The sequence below is a fragment of the Narcine bancroftii genome, chromosome 13, assembly GCF_036971445.1.
Source record: "Narcine bancroftii isolate sNarBan1 chromosome 13, sNarBan1.hap1, whole genome shotgun sequence".
In the NCBI taxonomy this organism is placed as follows: Eukaryota; Metazoa; Chordata; class Chondrichthyes; order Torpediniformes; family Narcinidae; genus Narcine; species Narcine bancroftii.
The window spans coordinates 58,179,729-58,200,416 of NC_091481.1; the positions used below are offsets into that span (position 1 = coordinate 58,179,729).

The 20,688-nt window shown below is 47.6% G+C and overlaps 1 protein-coding gene across 3 annotated transcripts in view; it reads right to left on the reverse strand.

Moving 5' to 3' along the window:
- Nucleotides 1-825: 825 nt before the first annotated feature.
- rras (RAS related) overlaps nucleotides 826-20,688 on the reverse strand; it is a 50,200-nt gene continuing 30,337 nt past the window's right edge. For 2 of the 3 annotated variants that reach the window (XM_069909570.1, XM_069909571.1), the window contains exons 3-6: nucleotides 8,675-8,777; nucleotides 7,011-7,119; nucleotides 6,790-6,908; nucleotides 826-4,485 (exon numbers count right to left, since the gene is read on the reverse strand). In XM_069909570.1, the coding sequence (XP_069765671.1) occupies nucleotides 4,398-4,485; nucleotides 6,790-6,908; nucleotides 7,011-7,119; nucleotides 8,675-8,777 (419 nt within the window). In that variant the 3' untranslated portion in view covers nucleotides 826-4,397. The remainder of the gene's footprint in view (nucleotides 4,486-6,789; nucleotides 6,909-7,010; nucleotides 7,120-8,674; nucleotides 8,778-20,688) is intronic. The other variant, XR_011348252.1, reaches the window with a different exon arrangement.

Consider the following 20,688-nt stretch of genomic DNA (forward strand, 5'->3'; position numbering starts at 1 on the left):
AAACCACTGTTTTAATCATCCCTGATTGACTCATTATGTGCTCGAACTCCAAAGGAAATGGGCAAATGACAATTTTTCTCAAGCAAAATATTTAGTAATTGGGTCCAGAGCAGTGATTCTCAACCTTCCCTTCCCACTCACATCCCACCTTAAACAATTCCTTACTAATCACAGAGCCCCGATGGCCTAGGGATTACTTAAAGTGGGATGAGAGTGGAAAGAAAAAGGCGGAGAACCACTGGTTATAGGGATTACGAGGCCGAATGTGAGTTTGGGGGGGGGGGGGGGGCGGGTAGTTTGAAAACCCCTGGTGTCGTGGGTAGCAGAATGTTGTCACCAGCGATTGGGTTAAAATCCAGCACCGTCTGCACAGTGATTGAATTAAAGACAATGCTGGAAGAATTTGGAACTGCAAAGTTGGTGTCGTGGATAGTTGAACACCTTTACAGCATCAGCGACTTGAGTTCGAATCCTGCACTGTCTGTAAAGAGTTTGGGTGTTCTCCCCATGTCTGTGTGGGTTTCCCCCGGGGGCTCCAGTTTCCTTCCACTGTTCAAAACCTACTGGGGGTGTAGGTTAATTGAGTGTAAATTGGCTTGTTACCATGCTCTATGTCTAAATTTTAAAAAGTTAAATTTAAACTCAGCAGGTCGAACAGTGTAGTTTGTGTGTCTCACGGTTGAGCAGCATCTAATGAGTTTGTTTGTGGTCTCCATGGGTTTCTTCCCACCCACCAAACATGTACAGGGGTTGTAGGTCAATTGGGTGACACAGGCTTGGAAGATGAAGAACTGAGATGGATATTGTTAGAAAACACACACAAAGTTTATTACAAATGTACTTTAATGACTTTGAACATTTACATTGAGGTGCTATGCCCCAGCTATGCTGGGGAGGCAATCCTTGCTCCAATATAAACACAATGTACCTCTACCTATACATCAGAAGTCATATCTAACAACAGTTAAAAGACAAGTGAGTAAAAGCAAGAAAAGTTTGGGTGGTCGATGGTGCTGTGAAACAGGGCTGAGAAATGTGTTGAGGGGGCAGTGGGAAGGAGGGAGGGGTGGTCTTCAGAACAGTACAAGTTCCACCATGACAGAGGTGGCACCTTCTTCTCGTGTTTTGTGACCATCCCCAGGTTGGTCAGCGATGAAGATGGGACATTCCCTTAGCCCACACTCCCGGCTGTCCCAGAGAGGGATACAACTGCTGGGGCAACTTGGCACAGGAATGCACGGGCGAGGGCAAAGCCTGAGGTAGAAGCTGCGGAGAGTTCGATCCCCATATCCACCCAGGACTGCAAGTCCCTCTTCTGGAACTTGGGATTTTAAATCCCTCCTCCTCGGCCACCAACTCCTTATATGGATGCCGCTAATCGTCAAACCAGAGGTACCTTCAGGGCAGATGGATGGGCAACCAAACATCTCTCGGACTTGTCACGCTGTTCTAACAGTCTCTGACCATCTCCGCAGAGGAAGATGCCGCCACCTTTGATGGCGGAGGGTTGCGGGAGTATTCTGTACTCGTCCAGTCATGCAGCAGGTTGGCCAATCCCAAATCTCCGCACCCCAGTGTCCCCAGTTTACAGGGAATATTGTTGTATAGTCCAATGACAACCTTGGTCAGTGTTGTCCAATAGAAATCACTCATGTAACAACTACATTATTACCAGGAACCATCTCCTACACCCTACAAGCACCCATTACATTTCATAGCATATGGAGCAAAGAAATTATTAAAAGAGAGTTTGGGCTTTTTTTAAAAAAAAAAATCATATTACATAAAGTTCCGATAATCCACCTCAGGATTTTAGTGGTTGCTGAATGGAAAGGTTTACGTTACTCTCAACATCAGAGGACACTTGAGGGTAACGCCACGCATTTTCCAGTGAGCTTTCAGGGAGTGCAGGACATGGGGGCCACAAGAGGTTTGAAAGGGGCACAGAAAAAGGCACCAGATCCCGAACCAAGGGGATTTCTGATGGCAGATTATTGGAATTTTACTGGACGCTCGCAATTCATACAGGCAACCCAGGGAACGATGGCCACACCACAAATAACACAGGACAACATTTCCCCACCTCCCCCACCAAAAAGGTTTTGCTTCCTGAAAATCAAAAGGGGGATTATGATCGACAACTTCAAGCTGAACACAAAGATCATTTCAGATTTGCTGTATCACGTAGGAAGTTGGGGAAACATTAACTTTTATTGAATTGAGCACGTTTAATCGCATAATGACGCTGACACATTGCGTTAGTTTAACTGACCTAAAAACATTTTGCCACTGATTTTGTTTGTATTTCACATCTGACAACAATAGTCGGCCGGCACCGATGGATTCCAGTTGCCCTGATGCCGCTTTTCTATGGTTGCAATGTCATGGTGAAACCTTTCCCCATGTTTGTCACTGATGGCGCCGAGATCAGTCGGGAAGCAGTCCAAGTGCCAATGCAGAAAATGGATTTTCAATGACTGGTTGCCCTTCATGATTTTGTACGCTTGAAGTAGACTTAAAACATGACAAGAAAATCACAGAAAGGGGTCATCTTAAAAAACAGTACGTGAAAGGAAAATTTTAGTGATTTTCGTGATTAGCGGCCTAAAAGTCCATAAAATATACTCAAAAATGTTTAGGAAACAAAATCCTGGTTGTCCAGTGTTATCGGAGTTTTACTGACATACAGGCATACCTGGGGAACAAGCACGGTGACCACACCACCAATCGCCTAGCCTGTTCTTTATTTCACCAATCAGAATTGCAATTGGCCACCGCTGAACACCCCCAATGAGCAGGTGAGTAACATGTTAAGACCACGTTGGCCTCGAGGAGAGAGTACTCGGGTCAGATGATGGACAAGGATGAACAGGAAAGTCCAATGCAAATCAGGCAGGCAAATGTTCCGCCTCGGGGCTGTTACAGGTCCAGAACGCAGGAATGTTGGCGCCTGCATGGGACAACTCCATGGCCCCTGATCACGACCACTCTCGGCAATGCTCTCATCTCTGTTGACATCAAGGGGAGGGGAGCAAAATTGCAAATGGTCTCGAGAAATTGGATGCACGCTCACCCAGATTGACCAAGTCCAATACGAGTGTCGACCACTCTCCAGGGGTGCAACCATTAGAAATCGTGGCAAAAGGAGTGCGCATTCTTGAGAATGGGGGCGAGGGAAGATGGACCACTGACAGCTGGAAACATCTGCAGAGTTCTCTGATCAAGTGGTAGAAAGGCATTAAGCACAGGCACTCGGTTAAAAATAAACAGGTCTGCTTCGAATCTCAAATTGGAAGTCGGGACCATCTCCAGCAAGGGTTGGTGGCAGTGGGTTGGGTGGAAAATGGCACCCAGAAGGTAGGAATTCAAGGAATGATTGGTCACCAGAGCCAGCCTACTGAACTACTGAATGAAAGGATTCCTTTAATTTTGACCGCCCTGAAATTGATGATTTCCCCTTCGACACCAATTCAGCTTCTGTAACTGGGCTCTCAAGTGCAGCCCTGCTGGAGTGATAAGGAGAGTTGACTCTCTCACCCCAGAGCTGCCCAAGTTGTCCCTCAGGCCTCGTCTAACCGCTCTTGGGGGGAGAGGTGGGGGGGATTCTACCATCCCTCGGGTCGCAAGGTCAGGCAGCAACACTCTCTACGTTGCACCAACCGCACGCTCCCCCCGAATCTCCCGGTGTGTTTTTAACCGTCACTCTGCACACAGAGCCGTGAAGGTGAGCCAAACTTGGAAACAGTGACCTGGCATGAGGCTGGTCACCTCATCGCATCGACCCGGTCGGTGTGAAGCAGAAGCCAAGGCCCAGAGAACCATCCAATAAACCACCCCTTCTGGCCACCTTCGGGTGCTACTCCCCACCTTCCTGTCTAATGGAATTAAAACCAAAGTGAGCAGTCCTTTGTAGAAGGTAGGTTTAAAGGAACAAGTGACCCGTAGTGTCAACTACAGTAGGACTAGTTTGACTTTGGTAGATCCTTTCCCAACATCTACAGTAAAGAAAATCCCCAACCCTCTCCGGCATCCCTGCCAATGCTCTTCCAGACAGGTTTCCCGCCCTCAAAAGGACATCACTGTAGCCTCCCCCACCCACAACACCCCATCCCCCAAAGACAAAGGATTGCTCGTCAAGAAAACCATATCTGCCAAACACAGAGCCTCAGGCAGTGAGCGAGGCCATTTGATGCTGCCATCTGCGAGAGCGGTTCCCGAGGAGGAGGAGGGGGAGGAGGAGGGGGAGGGCTCCAGCCATTCTGCAATTGGGTTCGGGATGAGGAAGGGGGTGGGGGGGGGGGCATCAGTAGATTCTGTGGAGGAAGGCAGGAGCGGCGGCGGATTTACCCGGGGCTCCAGCTCGAAGCAAAGCCAACCCGTGCTGAGGGTGGGCGGTGTCACAGGAGCACGCACGGACATCCTTTGGACTCTCGCTTCGTGGGCTTGGGCTGCGGGCTTGGAGGACTTTCAAGCTCCTGGAACTTCCTGCGGCAAGAAATGTTAAAGAGTCCTATATTAAAAACAGTGCAGGACAAAGAGGTAGAGAAAGGATGCACCATGAACACAGACTGAGAACAAATCGACGTGCCTCATGCCTTGGTCTGACATACCGGGGAAATTTAGTCCCTCAGCTAAGGTGATCAAAGAGGTTTTCGCAATGGTGGCTTTCTTTATCAGAGCACAGAGGTTGGGAGGTCACCTTATAGCTGACGAGGTCCCATTGTAATACACAAAACGCACTTGAGAAACTCAGCAGGTCATGCAGCATCTCTAGCCGCTTTCAGGTGGCCAGAATCCCCAAATGTAAAGCCGCCTATTCTACCCCAATGTGGCTGTCGGGCGGCCACCTGAAAGTGGAGAACCCGGGCAGGAGGAGCATTTACCTGACCCTCCTCCTGTAGATATATTTTCTGGCTCAGAGAATTCCCCCCGTTGCACCTGAGAGCAGCAGTGGGGACTATGGCCACAGTCCACAGGAGCCGGCATTTGGTTGGACGCGGTTCTCCTTCAGCCGGCACATTCAGGTGACAGAAAGGATTCTTCTCCGTGGCCACTATCTACCCCCTCGTCATCTTTACATTCAGGTTGAGTATCCCTTATCCAAAATGCATGGGACCAGAAGTGTTTCGGATTTTGGAACACCATTTTAAAATAAAAGGAACCCATTCACTCTGACTTAGAGATACAAGCATTCACATTCCAAATATTTACATCTCCACAAATTAACTAAAGTTGACATATTTTGAAAAATCTACACCCAATAATGCACTACTTACATCTGCTACGTCCCGTTCTCCGATCGGGATTTCTGAACTCTATTACTTATTACCTATGGATTTTGGATCATTTTGGATTTCAGAATAAGGGGTGCTCAACCTGTATCTCTAGACCACTACATGATTCAGGAGCAGGATTAAGCTCAGCAGCCCATTGAGTCTGCATCACCATTCAAACTGCACCCGATAAATTTTTCTTCTCAATCCCACCTCCTCCTCCCTATAACCTTTGACGTCCTTACTAACCCATCAACCCCCACTTTAATGGCTTGCCCTCCACAGCTGTCTGCTGCAATGATTTCCGCAGATTCACCCTCACCCTGGACTGAGGAAAAGCCTCCTCATCTGTCCCAAAGCCATGCCCTTATACTCTGAGGCAGTGCCTTCTGGCCCCAGGCTCTCCCACTACTGGAAACCTCCTCTCCACATTCACTCTATCCAGGCCTTCCAATACAGGCACTCCTCAACGTACGATGGGAGGCCACGTCCCGGAAAGTCCGGAAAAAAAAAATCACGTTGAGAAATAATACTGTGAATATAATTAAATTTTGGATACCTTTGTTCCACCCTGCAAAAAACTTTAACGTACACAGCTGAAAGCGCACCGGGCATGAAGAACGTTTGAAGCATTAAACTAAAATTGATTGCTAGATGGGGAGGATGGTGGGGCTGCTAAAGCAACAGGGTCATCAGTTTCACTCTCTTTCGATGATACTCAAGAAGAGCTCGTAGAACGCCCCGGGGCATCAACGCTTGTTGAAGGCGCTGGGGCATCGACCATTGCCCCCTTCACGCTGAGCAAGTATCTCAAGTTACATCTCCAGAATAATTGCTTTCCTCTTCTCACCAGAAGCAGGAAACACACAGAGGTGTTTTAGTAGACATGACGGGGTGTTTACCGTACACTCAATCATGTGGTCGCTACAGAGACCGTCAGCGTGGTTGAGTCAGCATCGCGAGAGAGTATGCGGTGGAACACCCTCGTGCAACGCTGCCATCACCCAGCATCGAGAGAGAGTAGCGCACGTGCGGGAACAGGCAGGAATTCAAAATTGAAAGTATGGGTTCAAACCATCGTAAGTCGGACCATCGCGGGTAGGGGAGCACCTGTATTTGGAACATTTCAATGGGATTCAACACCCTCATTCTTCTAAACTCCCGAAGAATACCGATCCAGAGCAGGCAAACATTATCCCCTCTCATTCCCAGGATCATTCCCATAAATCTCCTCTGGACCCTCTCCAATGCCAGCATATCTTTGGATAGGGGATCCAAGAGCTGCTCCCAGTGCTCTAAAGGTCTCACCTCAACACTCCTAAGCTCTGGGGAATAAAGAGAATCGATCTAACCTTCAAGGCCCAAAAACATCCTGGTGAGTCCCTCCCACACTATCTCCAAGTCAATGGCATCCTTCCCCAATCCAGTGAGCGACATCGTTTCTCCATCCCACCCATTGTAATGGAGGCACCCATTAGTGTACGGACACACACCGCGAGGGATGAAAGGGTCTTACCGAATCGCTCGAACCAGATTGTGAAAGGCATTATCCACATTCAACCGTATTTTGGCAGAAGCTTCCAGATAGGTGATTTTGAGTTGCTGGGCAAGATTGTCAGACTCTTCTTTTGTCACCTGGTTTAAATCAAAACAGAGGGTTTCCTTTCTCATTTAATACAGGTCACCCTCACCCTCATTCTCCCCTCTCCCCTCCCCCCTCCCCGAGGCAAGACCGACCTGTCTCTGATGCTCGAGGTCTGCCTTGTTACCAATGAGGATCATGGGAAACTCATCCCGATCTTTCACTCTTAAAATCTGTCGGTGAAACTTGCTGATCTCGTCAAAACTGCAAAAGGAATGGAGTCAGGGAGGGTGGGAATGGAGTCGGGGAGGGGGGGGAGAGAAAGGAAGAACCTTATTTTGGAGTCTGGGGAACGTAGATTCATGCCTCAGAGGTCATTGGAGAAGGAGTCTTCTCCACAGAGCTCCTTAGCCCAAGTGGACCTTCAGACAAAGAAAAACCATCAATAGTCTGTCTCATTCAGTTATCCAGAATTCAAGCTTCCGGCAGCCTCAAGTAACCAGAGAGGGAGAGAAAAAAAACCTGAAATAGACAAAATATACGTAGTTTAATATTGACATGCCTTGCCTTTAGTTCGCCAATCACGCAACCTCAAGCAACCAGAAAATTCACATCCATAGGTGATGGATGCCGTGGGTTTTTACTGTACATTGCATTAATTAGCTGCATTGTAATTGCTCCTTGTTGTTACTCCCCCACTCTGTTTGTTTGGGGAGCTTCCCCTCCGGTCTCAGCCCCTCGATGAAGGACTCCAGATCTGGGATGTGGTGGAAAAGGACGCCATTCCACAGAGTTCCCCCTCCTCAGTTCCCGAGAGATGCTATCTTGACAGATGGTGGAAGTGCACCCCGGGTTCAAGGAGGGGTGGCAAGCAAGGCTAGCATATTGGACTGGCCACTCGAGTCCTGTGGCTTTGACGGAAGCTGGAGGTTGTGTGGGAGGGGAATCCTACTGTCCACCAACGAGGCCAACTTGCCAGGCATTGGTTGGAGGTGCCCCTGGATCCAAAACCAACCACCATGGAAAAAAAAAAGAAAAAGAAAAAAAAAGAAAGAAATTAAAAAACGGTGGGCTACCTAACCGTTGTTCAATTGGATATCTAGTTACATTGCCTTGGAAACCAAGGAATTCTGCTCCCCCTCCACCATCAGACTCCTCAACAACAAACTCAATCAGGGTCTCTTACTTTTGCATTTTATTGATTTTTTTTTCCTCTCTTCATTGCATTTCTATATTTGGTTGCAAGTGTACGTTGAGTACAGGTTTTTTTTTGCACTAATTCTGCCTCGTCCGCAGGTTTTTTAAAAATCTGAATGGGTTAGATGCGTGGCCAATGGCAGGGAAGTGGTGAGAAGGCAGTTGTCAAGCCACAAGACACTTATTGAATCCTTATGGATCATGTTCAATGAGACCTGGGCATCCTAATGGAAGCTCAGGTTGATTCCAGTATTAGAGAGTCAGTTCAGTCCATTTGCACTTTATTAGCCCTTTGAATCATACAATTTTAAAATGTCCAAAATTCAGCAAGCTCCCTGACCATCACAAATGAGAGCACCCTTCCAGTTACAAGGAGTGAGCTGCTGCCATCATGGCAGGGAGACCATTTTCCGATAGGAACATACCTCTCCCCTCAATCCATGCTTGCCCATCTCATGACCCTCCCTTTCCAGTCCAGCATCAGTGGGCAAAGCAGACGCCAAGTGGGCGGGGCGACCAGGCAACGCCTTGCTGCGGCTCAGGGCACCCCATCCGCCAGCGGGAGGAACTTCTCGGGCACAACTCCACCGTCGAAAAACGAGGGAGGCGAAAGATTACCTACCTTCCCCGATCGTTGATGGCAAAAACAAGGAGGAAACCCTCGCCCGATCGCATGTACTGTTCCCTCATCGCGCCAAATTCCTCTTGGCCGGCAGTATCCAAAACTGTAAAAGGTTAAAGGAGATAGAGTAAGTCAGTCATGGAGATGGATGCTGTGAGAAAGATCAATGCATACAGGTGACTTCCCCCTACCTTCTTGAGGTGGATAGAAGCCCCCCTTCCAAGGATCATCTGGTACCAGGCCAAATCAGAAGTCCTGACACATGCTGATCTGAGATCACAAAGAGCATTGAAAACAGGCTCTTCTAATCTGTGCTGTATGATTATTCCGCCTAGCCCCACTGAACTGCACACCTCCATACCCCTCCCATCTATTTACCTGCCCAAATTTTCCTTCAATGTGAAAATTGAGCCCACATTCATCACTTCAGCTGACAGCTCGTTCCACACTCCCACCACTCTCTCTCCTCTTTCACCCTTAACCCATGTCCTCTGGTTTTTATCTCGCCTACCCTTGGGGGGGCAGGGGTGGGGAAGCCTGTCTGCATTTACTCTGCCTATCCCCCTCATGGTTTTGTATATCAACCTCCAAGAAGTGTCCTCAGCCCAAGGAGCAGGGAGAGACGGGAAGGGTCGCCAAGTGAGTGGTGACTGAGCTGGTTGCACACTTGCCCCCCTAGTCCAACACCCAAGCAGAAAAACAAGGGAGCGTGGCACAGTCCCCAACCCGAGTCCAACCATGGGTCTGCCACTGGACCCAGAGCACAGGGGAATCTCAGCACCACAGCGACTCGCTCCTGGCAGAGTGCTTGAGCACGAACTGGAGACAGGTCACCTGCCAACATGGATATATTTTCATCACTAGGGAGGCCATTCAGCCTAGAGTGCCTGTTCTCTCTCTCTCACACTCTCTCACTGGAACACCACCAGTTCCATTCCTCTACTCACTTCTCTGCAAAGCATTTGTGCCCACCAGCTCCAATCAGATACTGCTTTGGTCACTCGCACGATCAGATAACCAACAGTAGTCAGTCGAAAAGCATACTTTTGGGATGTTGGGGGAGGAGGAAGACCAAAGGACCCAGGGTTACGGGGTCACATGGTCTGCTTTGGTCACATTGGTCACATGGGTTACGGGAACGTGCAAACTCCACAAAGACATCACCAGAGACCAGGAATGAACCAAGGCTGCTGCATATCTTTCTTCTTTGGCTTGGCTTCACGGACGAAGATTTATGGAGGGGTATGTCCACGTCAACATGGATTTACAAAAGGTAAATCGTGCTTGACAAATCTATTGGAATTCTTTGAGATGGTGACAGGTAAAATAGATGGGGGAGAGCCAGTGGATGTGGTGTACCTGGACTTCCAAAAGGCCTTCGACAAGGTCCCGCATAAACGACTGGCTTCCAAAATCAAGGCTCATGGGATTGGGGGCAAAGTATTGATGTGGATTGAGAACTGGCTGGCAGGTAGAAGACAGAGAGTTGGGATAAATGGCTCGTTTTCTGAGTGGCAGGCGGTGACAAGTGGGGTGCCACAGGGATCTGTACTGGGACCCCAGCTGTTCACAATTTACATTAATGATCTGGATGAGGGGATTGGATGTAATATCTCCAAATTTGCAGATGACACCAAGCTAGGAGGGGTTGTGTGCACGGAAGAGGGGGGTCAGGAAGCTCCAGTGTGATTTGGATAAATTGAGGGACTGGGCAGATACATGGCAAATGCACTACAATGTGGATAAATGTGAGGTTATCCACTTTGGTAATACAAACCGGAGGGCAGATTACTATTTGAATGGCAATAGATTAAGAGATGGGGAAGTGCAGAGAGACCTAAGGGTACTGTACATCAGTCTCTGAAGGCGAGCATGCAGGTACAGCAGGCGGTTAAAAAGGCAAATGGTATGTTGGCCTTCATATCAAGAGGGTTTGAGTCTAGGAACAAGGATACCTTACTGCAACTGTACAGGGCCTTGGTGAGACCACACCTGAAGTATTGTGTGCAGTTTTGGTCACCTTATCTAAGGAAGGATGTTCTTGCAATGGAGGGAGTGCAGAGGCGATTCACCAGGCTGATACCTGGAATGGCAGGAATGACTTATGAGGAAAGATTGCGCAAATTGGGATTGTACTCGCTGGAGTTTAGAAGATTGAGAGGGGATCTCATAGAGACATAAAATTCTGGCAGGACTAGACAGAATGGATGCAGATGGGATGTTTCCAGTGATGGGAAAATCCAGAACCCGGGGCCATGGTTCGAGGATAATAGGCAAACCATTTAGGACTGAGATGAGGAGGAATTTCTATACCCAGAGGGTGGTGAATCTGTGGAATTCATTGCCACAGAGGGCAGTGGAGGCAGGTTCATTAAATATATTTAAGAGGGAATTAGATCTATTTCTTCAGTATAAGGGTATTAAAGGTTACAGAGAGAAGGCGGGGACGGAGTACTGAACTTTAAGATCAGCCATGATCTCGTTGAATGGCAGAGCAGGCTCGAAGGGTCGAATGACCTACTCCTGCTCCTATCTTCTATGTTTCTATGTCAGCTGCAGGCTCGTTGGTGACCGACAAGTCCGATGCGGGACAGGCAGGCACGGTTGCAACGGTTGCAAGGGAAAATTGGTTGGTTGGGGTTGGGTGTTGGGTTTTTCCTCCTTTGTCTTTTGTCAGTGAGGTGGGCTCTGCGGTCTTCTTCAAAGGAAGTTGCTGCCCGCCGAACTGTGAGGCGCCAAGATGCACGGTTAGAGGCAAGATCAGCCCACTGGCAGTGGTCAATGTGGCAGGCACCAAGAGATTTCTTTAAGCAGTCCTTCTTTGGTGCACCTCTGTCTCGGTGGCCAGTGGAGACAATTATTTCACATTCCCCTGTTTTTTTAAAAAGTAGAATCTCACAAAGTGTTAAGACCAAAGCCTTTGTCACCTCCCGACAACAGACCTCAACCAGCCACGGAGTGATCTAGCACCGAAACAGATCCTTCCGCCCACCTCCGCACCCGCTTGCACCAATTTCATTCTCTCCCCTATGCCACCAACTCCTGTGAGATCTGTCTGCTCAATGTGCACGCTGGAGACAACGTGCAGCAGCTAACGAACCTGCCACCCCTCCACGACCTGAGGATGTGGGAGGAAATCGGAGCACCTGATCACTGGGTCAACGCCTGAATTTTTCCAGCGTACTGACCGATAGTCAACCCTCACTCAACATCTGCGAGAACCTAACGGACTAAAATAGCCTCTTCTCCAGTAACCGCCCGTCTAAGCATCTTCGCTGGCTGTTACGTCGAGGCGCATCGTGCGGAGAACGCGGAAGGACCCACGGAGGACATTTTCACTTGATGTTTTTTAAAATTCATGTATTTCTAATATGAAGTTAATCTGCAGGGCATTAGAATAGCATTTACGAGCGCAGACAAGTTTTAGACATGATTTCCATGGTTACAGCCAAGGAAGTTACCCCACACTGACAGAATTAAAATTCCTTCATGGTAACATGTACACGGTGCAAGGAGGGACTTAGAAAAACAGAATATTTCTTGATGAGTAACAGACTGGTCCTCAGAGGGTGAGACAACACACACACACACCCCCACCCACCCACCCAGACACACACACAGACACAGACACACCCCCACCCACCCACCCACCCAGACACACACACACACACACAGACACACACCCACCCACCCCACCCCCCCACCCCGACACAGACACAGACACAGACACAGACACACACACACAGACACACACACACACACAGACACAGACACAGACACAGACACAGACACAGACACAGACACAGACACAGACACAGACACAGACACAGACACAGACACAGACACAGACACAGACACAGACACAGACACAGACACAGACACAGACACAGACACAGACACAGACACAATGCTTTCACGGAAACCCCACCAAACATAGCTAGTTTCTCTCCAATGAATCACAACCATTCACCAGGAACGCTGTCCTCCACTGGAAGTTGGCTGCTCTAACCAGCAGTCTGGAACACGCAGGAGTCTTGGCCATGAGGTCATTCATCTCTAGCACACACCCACACAGGCAATGTGCTCAATGTTAGAGCACAAACTAGGACAGCAGGTTGCAGGAGCCTCACTTCAACCTTCCCCTCTTTAAAGGGTAGTGTCTGATTTACAATTGGACCCGCTCCATCCAAATGACACATACTCACACTCACATCATCTTCCCACTGCATTGCTCAAGGAAGCATCAGGAGTGGCAATTAACCTCGCGTGCCCTGAATCAGCTTTCTGCTGGATATCCATTGGATGCCAGAGATAGGCTACCTTCAAAGAAACTTCCTCGAGACGACATCACTTTTCATCTGGACCACGTCTGGTATTCAGCTTGTTACGAGACCAGAGGATCCCAAAACCCACCAGCAATATTCAACAAGATAAAGGGTTACTTAAACAAAAGTTGCTTTTAATTATCTTTAAACATTAAAACAGGATCACACTTTAACTTAACTAACCTAACTTAACCCTCTTCTAATTCTAAGCGCACGTGTATGTAATGTGTGCGTTTAAGTTCAGAAAAGTTCTTGGATTCAGAGTCCAATCTCACTTCTCATTCCTCCAAGTTCACTGGTTTCAGGCATACTGTGCACAGAATTTAACATGTATAAAGTGCACCAGGCTTTGGTGCTTGAAAGGTGAATGGTTATCGCTCAGGAAGGTTCTTGTCGGTTTTCAGAGAGAGATTTATTGTACGATAGACACCCACAACTGATGTACTTCCATCAGCCACTCCAGTGTCTTGCCGAAGAAACTTGCCCCCACAGGGTTCTCCAGATGAAAACCTCTTTCTTTCAGGTTACCAAAGAGTTCCATCTTGTTTCTCTTCTTTCAAGTGAAACATTAGATAGCCAGTCCTCTCCTCTTGCATGAACTACAATGGTTTTGACCAGGCTGAACTAAGAACTCACAAACTGTCTTCCAAATGGGGCTTTCCACAAGCTTACCAGCTTGTCCTGTTCCAGTCCTTCTCAGAGAAAGCCGGTTTTACTCTCTCTGCTTCCAAAATCACATGACCCTCTTAGAACAGCAAGTTCCCTTCCAGACAACACGCAGCTCCGACAAGCTCCTTCATCTGTTGCCTTTTTGTAAGCAACAATCCAATAGTGAAGTCTTTTGGGCACTCTCCAAAGCTTTTGCAAAGGCTCTGAGGCCCCGACATGTCTAACATTAGCAAAGCTCCAGTATTTTAAATAAGAGCTTGCATGTATCCTATAATAACAAACCCTGCCCCGATTCATCACCCAAAAACATATCTATATACTGTCACAAGCTGATGACCATAAGACAAAGGAACAGATTTAGGCTATTCAGCCCATCGAGTCTATCCTGCCATTTAATCATGAGCTGATCCATTTTCTTCACTCAGCCCCTACTCATAACTTTCGATGCCCTGACTAATCAAGAAACTATCGATCTCTGCCTTAAATGCGCCAATGACCTGGCCTCCACAAATTCCACAGATTTACCACCCTCTGGCTAAAGAATTCCTGACACATCTCTGTTCTCAGCAGATACTCATCAATCCTGAAGTTGTACCCTCTTGTCCTAGACTCAAGGGGAAACAACCTTTCTACATCTACTCTCTCCATACCTGCCAACATTTAGAATGTTTCAATCAGTCCCCCCTCCTATTTCCTAAATTCTAATGAATAGAGGTCAAAACACTCATAAGATAATCCTTTTGTTCCTGAAATCATCCGAGTGAACCTCCTTTGAACCCAAATCAGCACATCTTTTCTTAAACAAGGAGCCAAAAACCGCTCACAGTGCACCAAGTGAGGTCTCACCAGGGCCTTGTACAGCGTCAACAACACTATTCGATTCCTCCCGAAATGAACGCCAGCATCGCATTTGCCTTCTTCGCCACTGTCTGCGTTTACTTTCAGACCGTCCTGCATGAGGACTCCCAAGGTCCCTTTTGCATCTGGGGATTTTCAATTTTCTCCCCATTTCAAAAAAAAAGTCTGCCTGTTTATTTCTTTCTACCAAAGTGCATGATCGTTCACTTTTCAGCATTATATTTCATTTGGCACTTCTCCGCCCATTTTCCAAGTCCTTCTGTAGCTTCTGTCTTCCCCGGATCTCCTTATCATCCGCAAATTCAGCCACAAAGCCATTCATTCCATAATCCAAATCCTTAATATACAACATATAAAGAAGTGGCCCCAACACCAACCCCTATGGAACATGACTAACAACCAGAATAAGATCCTTGCATTCCAACTCCTTGCTTCCTGCCAATCACTCAATGCTCTCTACCCTTGCAATTGTGTTTCCTGTTATCCCATGGGCTCTTATGTTATTGAGTGGTCTCACATACAGCCCCTTGTCAAATGCCTTCCAACAGTCCAAATACTAACATCCACTGCATCTCTCTTATCCAGCCGGCTGATCACTCCCTCAAAGAATTCTAATAGGTTTGTCAAGCACTATTTTCCCTTAAGGAAGCCATGCTGGCTTTGGTCTACCTGCCACGTGGCCTCTAAGAACATCCTCTGCAATCAACTCCAATGTCTTCCCAACCACTGACGTCAGGAAATAACTTCCTTTCTGCTGCCTCTCCTCACTCCCTTCTTGAATAGTGGGGTGACATTTGCAAATTTCCAGTCCTCTGGGACCAGGCTAGAATTTATTGATTCTTGAAAGATGGTTACCAAAGCCTCTACTGCTACGTCTTTCAGGACCCGAGGGTGCAAACCATCTGGTCCTGGAGACTTATCCGCCCTTAAGACCAGTTAGCTTTTGGAGCATCTTCTCACCTTCAAATCATAGCTGAACTCACTTCCATTCCCTGAATCCCTTCGACATCCGGCCCACTGCTAGCATCTTCCGCAGTGAAGACTGATACATACTTATTCAGATCCTCTGCCATTATTTCTCCAGCATCATTTTTCCAATGGTCCTCCTCACCTTTTATTTTTTATATACCTGAAGAAGCTTTTTGTATCTTTTTTGATATTATTTGCCAACATTCATATTTCATCTTTTCCCTCCTTATGAGTCTTTTTGTTACCTTCTGTAAGTTTTTTTTTTAAAAAAAAACCTCCCAGTCCTCCATCTTCCCACTGATTCTTGCTTCTTTGCACGCTCTTGCTTTTGCTTTCACGCCGGCTTTGACTTCCCACATTTTTCCATTTGAATGGCCTCTTTTTTGGCATTCATCCTGCACCTTCCCAGTCTCTTGCCAAAACACCATCTGTTGTTGCTCTGCTGTCTTCTTGACTCGCGACCCCCTCCCCCCACCCCACCCCCCCTTCCGATCTATTTCGGCCACTTCCTCTCTCGTGCCACTGTAAATCCCTCCACTCCACTCAAATACCAACACATCTGACTTTAGTTTCTTCTTGTTACATCTCAAATTGAACTCAATCATATTGTGATCACTGCCCCCCCCCCCCCCCCACCACGATGGTTCCTTCACTCTAAGATCTCCAATCACCTCTGGTGCATTACACAACACCCAATCCAGTGTCCTGAGTGGGCTCTAAAATACCATCTCAACAGGCTTTCTACAAACCTCTCTTTACAGATCCATTCACAACCTGGTTTTCCCCAATCTATTTTTATGTTAAAATCTGCCATGACTACCACACATTGCCCTTCTGACACGCCTTTTCTATTTGCTCATCAGCTACTGTTCTGAGGTCTGTATACAATAGCCAACAGGGTCTTTTTATCCTTGCCATTTCAGCCCACAATTATTCTATATCTTCTCATCTTATGTCACCTCTTTCTAATAATCGAATATTGTTCCTTACCCACAGACCCACACCAACCCCTCTGCTTACCTGCCTAATCTTTCAATGCACAGCGAATCCTTGAACATTCAGCACCCATCTGTTAGCCAAGACTCTGATGGCCACAATATCGTACCTGCCAATGTGGAGGTGTACTACAAGGCCGCCCACTTTATTTCTCGTGCTGAGAGCATTTAAATACAAAACCTTTAGCCTTTTGTTTGTTACATTTGACTCGGTGTCCCTACTGCACTGCAACGCATCCCCGTGGCTGTAATTTTGCCCTGTCTGCCTGTCCTTCCACACAGACCCCTTCCAACTGTCCCTGCTTGTGCGCTAACTGCCTCTTCACTTTGGTTCCTACCTCCTCCTCCCCCTCCACCCTGTGAGTCTAGTTTAAACCACCCCCCGCCCCACAAATCCCCACAGCATTAGCAAGTTTCCCTGCCAGGTGCTGGTTTCCTCCCCAGTTCAGATCTCACTTGTAGAGACTATCTCTTTCCCAGAAAAGGCGCCAATGATCCAAGAGCATGAAAGCCTGCCCCATCTCCTCAGCCTCGCGCGTGCCTGCATTATCTTCCTGTCCTCACCTTCCCTACTTCCTAATCTTGCTTTGCAGGAACTCTACCCCACTCTTGTCTATCTCATTGGTACCAAGATCCTTTGGCAAAACACCCTCCTCCTTAAGAACATTCTACACCCGCTCAGACACATCCTGGACCCGAGCACCTACACGCTATCCTGGTCTTTTATTCCGACTACAGAATGTCCTATCTGTTCCCCTGACTATCAAGTCCCCTGTGACTATCACTCTATCTTTGAGGATCAGAAATGACCACGGTGCTATGCATCTGGCTACTGCTTCCTGACCCAGATATTCTACCCCCACCCAGCAGTATTCCCCTTGTTGCCAAGGAGAATGGCCACAGGGCCTATTCTCATTCCCTTTCCAGACTGTCACCCAGCTATCTTCCTCCCAGAAGTCTTTACATCCCTGTAACTCTTGTCCACCACCCGTTCAGCTTCCTGAATTATCCAGGGTGGTCTGTCAGGAGCTGCAGCTGGATGCACCTCCCGCAGACAAAGTCGTCAGGGGTACGGTTGGTTTCCCCGATGAGGCACCTTCTGCAAGGGGAGCATGGCTGCCATTCCCACTGCCAAACTGTTACCTGCTTGCATTTTCATTTTGTAGCCTTGAGACATTCAACGTTAATTCTGCAATAGGAACACGAGCAGATAGGTCAAGCGCACAAGCCACTCAAAGAAAATGGATCAGAGAAAATCCCTTTCTAAGAGACAATACAAAGCATCCAACTTACAATCCAGGACACGATTAGCAGGGAGTTGCCCTCCACAGAGGCCAATACAGACTGGCACAACACTTAACACTGTGACCCAGGATCAATGCGAACCTCTGGTACCACCTGTGTGGACATTCTGCCCAAAATCCATGTGGTCCTTTCTCCCCCACGCCACCCTTCTACCCCCACCCCAACCCCACCCCAAGCCCTTTCTATGCCAACTGCGACATCTCCTCAGGCCAATCGCATTCCACTACACCCCTCCACTCCATACATAACCAAGTACAGTAAAACCCCTGGTATCTGGCACCTATGGGGATTGGTAAATGCCGGATAAGTGCATTTTCCAGTTGCTTGTGGCTGTGTGGATTGGCGAACAAATGACAAAGCCAATTTTAAACCCATTTATTTCCCTCTTTTTTTTGCTGGTTGCTTGAGGCTGCCGGTTGCTTGAATTCCGGATAACAGGGGTATTATTGTACCTGCACTGGTAGGTTAACTGATACCCCAATGCAAATGACAACTTCCCTGTTATACAAATACTCGCTTTTACGAAGAAACCCATGATTTTTTACAAAAATAGCCTTCAATAGTAGCCATTTCGGCTTATGAAAGGTTTTCATAGGAATACATTAGTTTTGTAAAGCGGGGTATGCCCACATTTTATGCCAAATTGAAATACTCACTTGGATTTAGAAGGGGATTTTACAGAAACATACAAAATTATGAAAGGCATAGATAAAATAGAGGTGGGCAAGTTGTTTCCCTTGGTGGGGGAGACCAGAACACTCTATATTCAGGGTAGTAGATTTAGGACAGATTCGAGGAGGAATTGATTTTCCCCAGAGGGTGGGGAATTTGTGGAATTCCTTGCTCATTGAAGCAGTGGAGGCGACCTCGGTAAATACATTTAAGACAAGGTTGGATTGATTTTTACATAGTTGGGGAATGAAGGGATCTGGGGAAAAGGCAGGTAGGTGGAGATGAGTCAGTGATCAGATCTGCCATGATCTCATTGAATGGCGGAGCAGGCTCAACGGGCCGGATGGCTGACTGTACTGTACAAGCAGGCTCCTATTTTTTTTTTAATGTTCTTATCCCAGTGATGCCGTCAACTAAGTTACTTAACAGCAGAAAGTGGGATTAAAATTTACAATCTGCCTCATGAATGCTTATTCGATGAATACATCAGTTTAAAGTGCCCACCTCCCCGGGATATAGCTTTTAATATTGAAAAGCAATCCTCAATTATTCTCCGCAGTTAACAAACTGCTGGAGGAGCTTGGCAGGTCGAGGAGGCAAAGGGGTGGTCCACACCTCCTAATTCATTTCAGCTGAGGGGGTGGCTGGGGGGTGCGGAGGGTGGGGGTGGGGGGGGGGGGGTAGTGTGTAACTGGCTTCTCTCAGAACAGATCGGGTCTGCTGTGACCTGCGACTCAACACAGCCACTGGCCAAGAGGATGAGGAAGAACTTGGGGCCAACTTGTGCCTTGGTGAGATTTCTCTAACAGGACCCTTCCTGTCCCAATCAGGAGGGACATCTTCCCCATTTTTATTCATTTGCATTACTGCTCCCAAGGAAGTGATGGGAGCAGTAATTTTTATTCTTAAATTTAGACATATAGCACAGTTACAGGCTCCTTCAGCCCACGAGTCCGTGCTGCCCCATTGACCTACAAACCTCCGGTACATTTTTGAACGGTGGGAGGAAACAGGACCACCCGCAGGAGAGACACGTACAAACTCCTTACAGATAGCACCCCATTTGAACCCCGCTGTAATAGCGATCTTAATGGATCGCCAGTGGGGTTATAGAGTGTACTGCCTTGGCATTGGGAAGATGGTGGGGATGAGAGAAGAGAGGTGGAATTAACAAGGTTTATTACATTCTGGTGAAACCCTCTGCATTGTCCCAATCTATTTGCCAAATCATTTGCCAGTACGAACATTCAAACAGAGCTAAAGCTCAGAACAGGTCCTTCAGTCCATGATGTCATGCCGGCATTTACAAACCTACTCCACAATAATCTACCACACCCCCACTACCAGCAACAATCTTTGGATCGTGGGAAGATTCTGCTCTAAAACCCATCTCAAGGTTAAAGAAATTAGCACAAGAGAATATCCAAGAACCAAAGTGTTGTTATTTCTTGAAGGAATAACAATTTGATGGTCCTGGAAACTCTGAGATGTATCTGGGGGCCGGAATTGACCCTTAGGTGATGATTGCCAGCAATGACCCCGTCGGTAAAATGGACAGTTGGGCTCTGAGCGATGGCTTTAACATGGTTCACGAGTCAGCTTGTGTGCGCCATTGCTGCAAATTGTACAGTGTCGGTGAAACAGCAGTGGGGATCGAGTTCCAAGACAACAGAGAGTTGTAAACTTGGCCAGCACCATCACAGGCATCAGTTTTCACTCCATTAAGGACATCTACAAGAGGCACTGTCTCAAGAAAGCAGTGTCTATCCTCAAGGACCCCCACCACCCAGGCCACACCCTCTTCACACTGCTACCTTCATGAAGGAGGTACAGGAATCTGAATTTAGGGTCATGAACAAGTCATGAAATTTGGTGTCTTGCAGCAGCGTCATGGTCCATACATTCATCTTCTACCCATTACTATAAAAAAACCGTTAAAATAATAATGCACGAAAAGTAAGGCAGGATCTTTGGTCCATTGATCATTCAGGAATCTGACGGCAGTGGGGAAGAAGCTGTCCTTATGCCACTGAGTGCTCGTCTTTAGGCTCCTGTACCTTTTTCCCCGATGGTAGCATAGTAAGGAGGGCCTGGCCTGGGTGCTGGGAGGTTCTTTGAGGTTAGAGGCTGGTTTTTTAAGACACCGCCTCATGTCGATTTCCTCGACTGAGTGAAGTCTGGTGCTTGTGATGTTGCAGGCCGAGTTAATAACCCTCTGGAG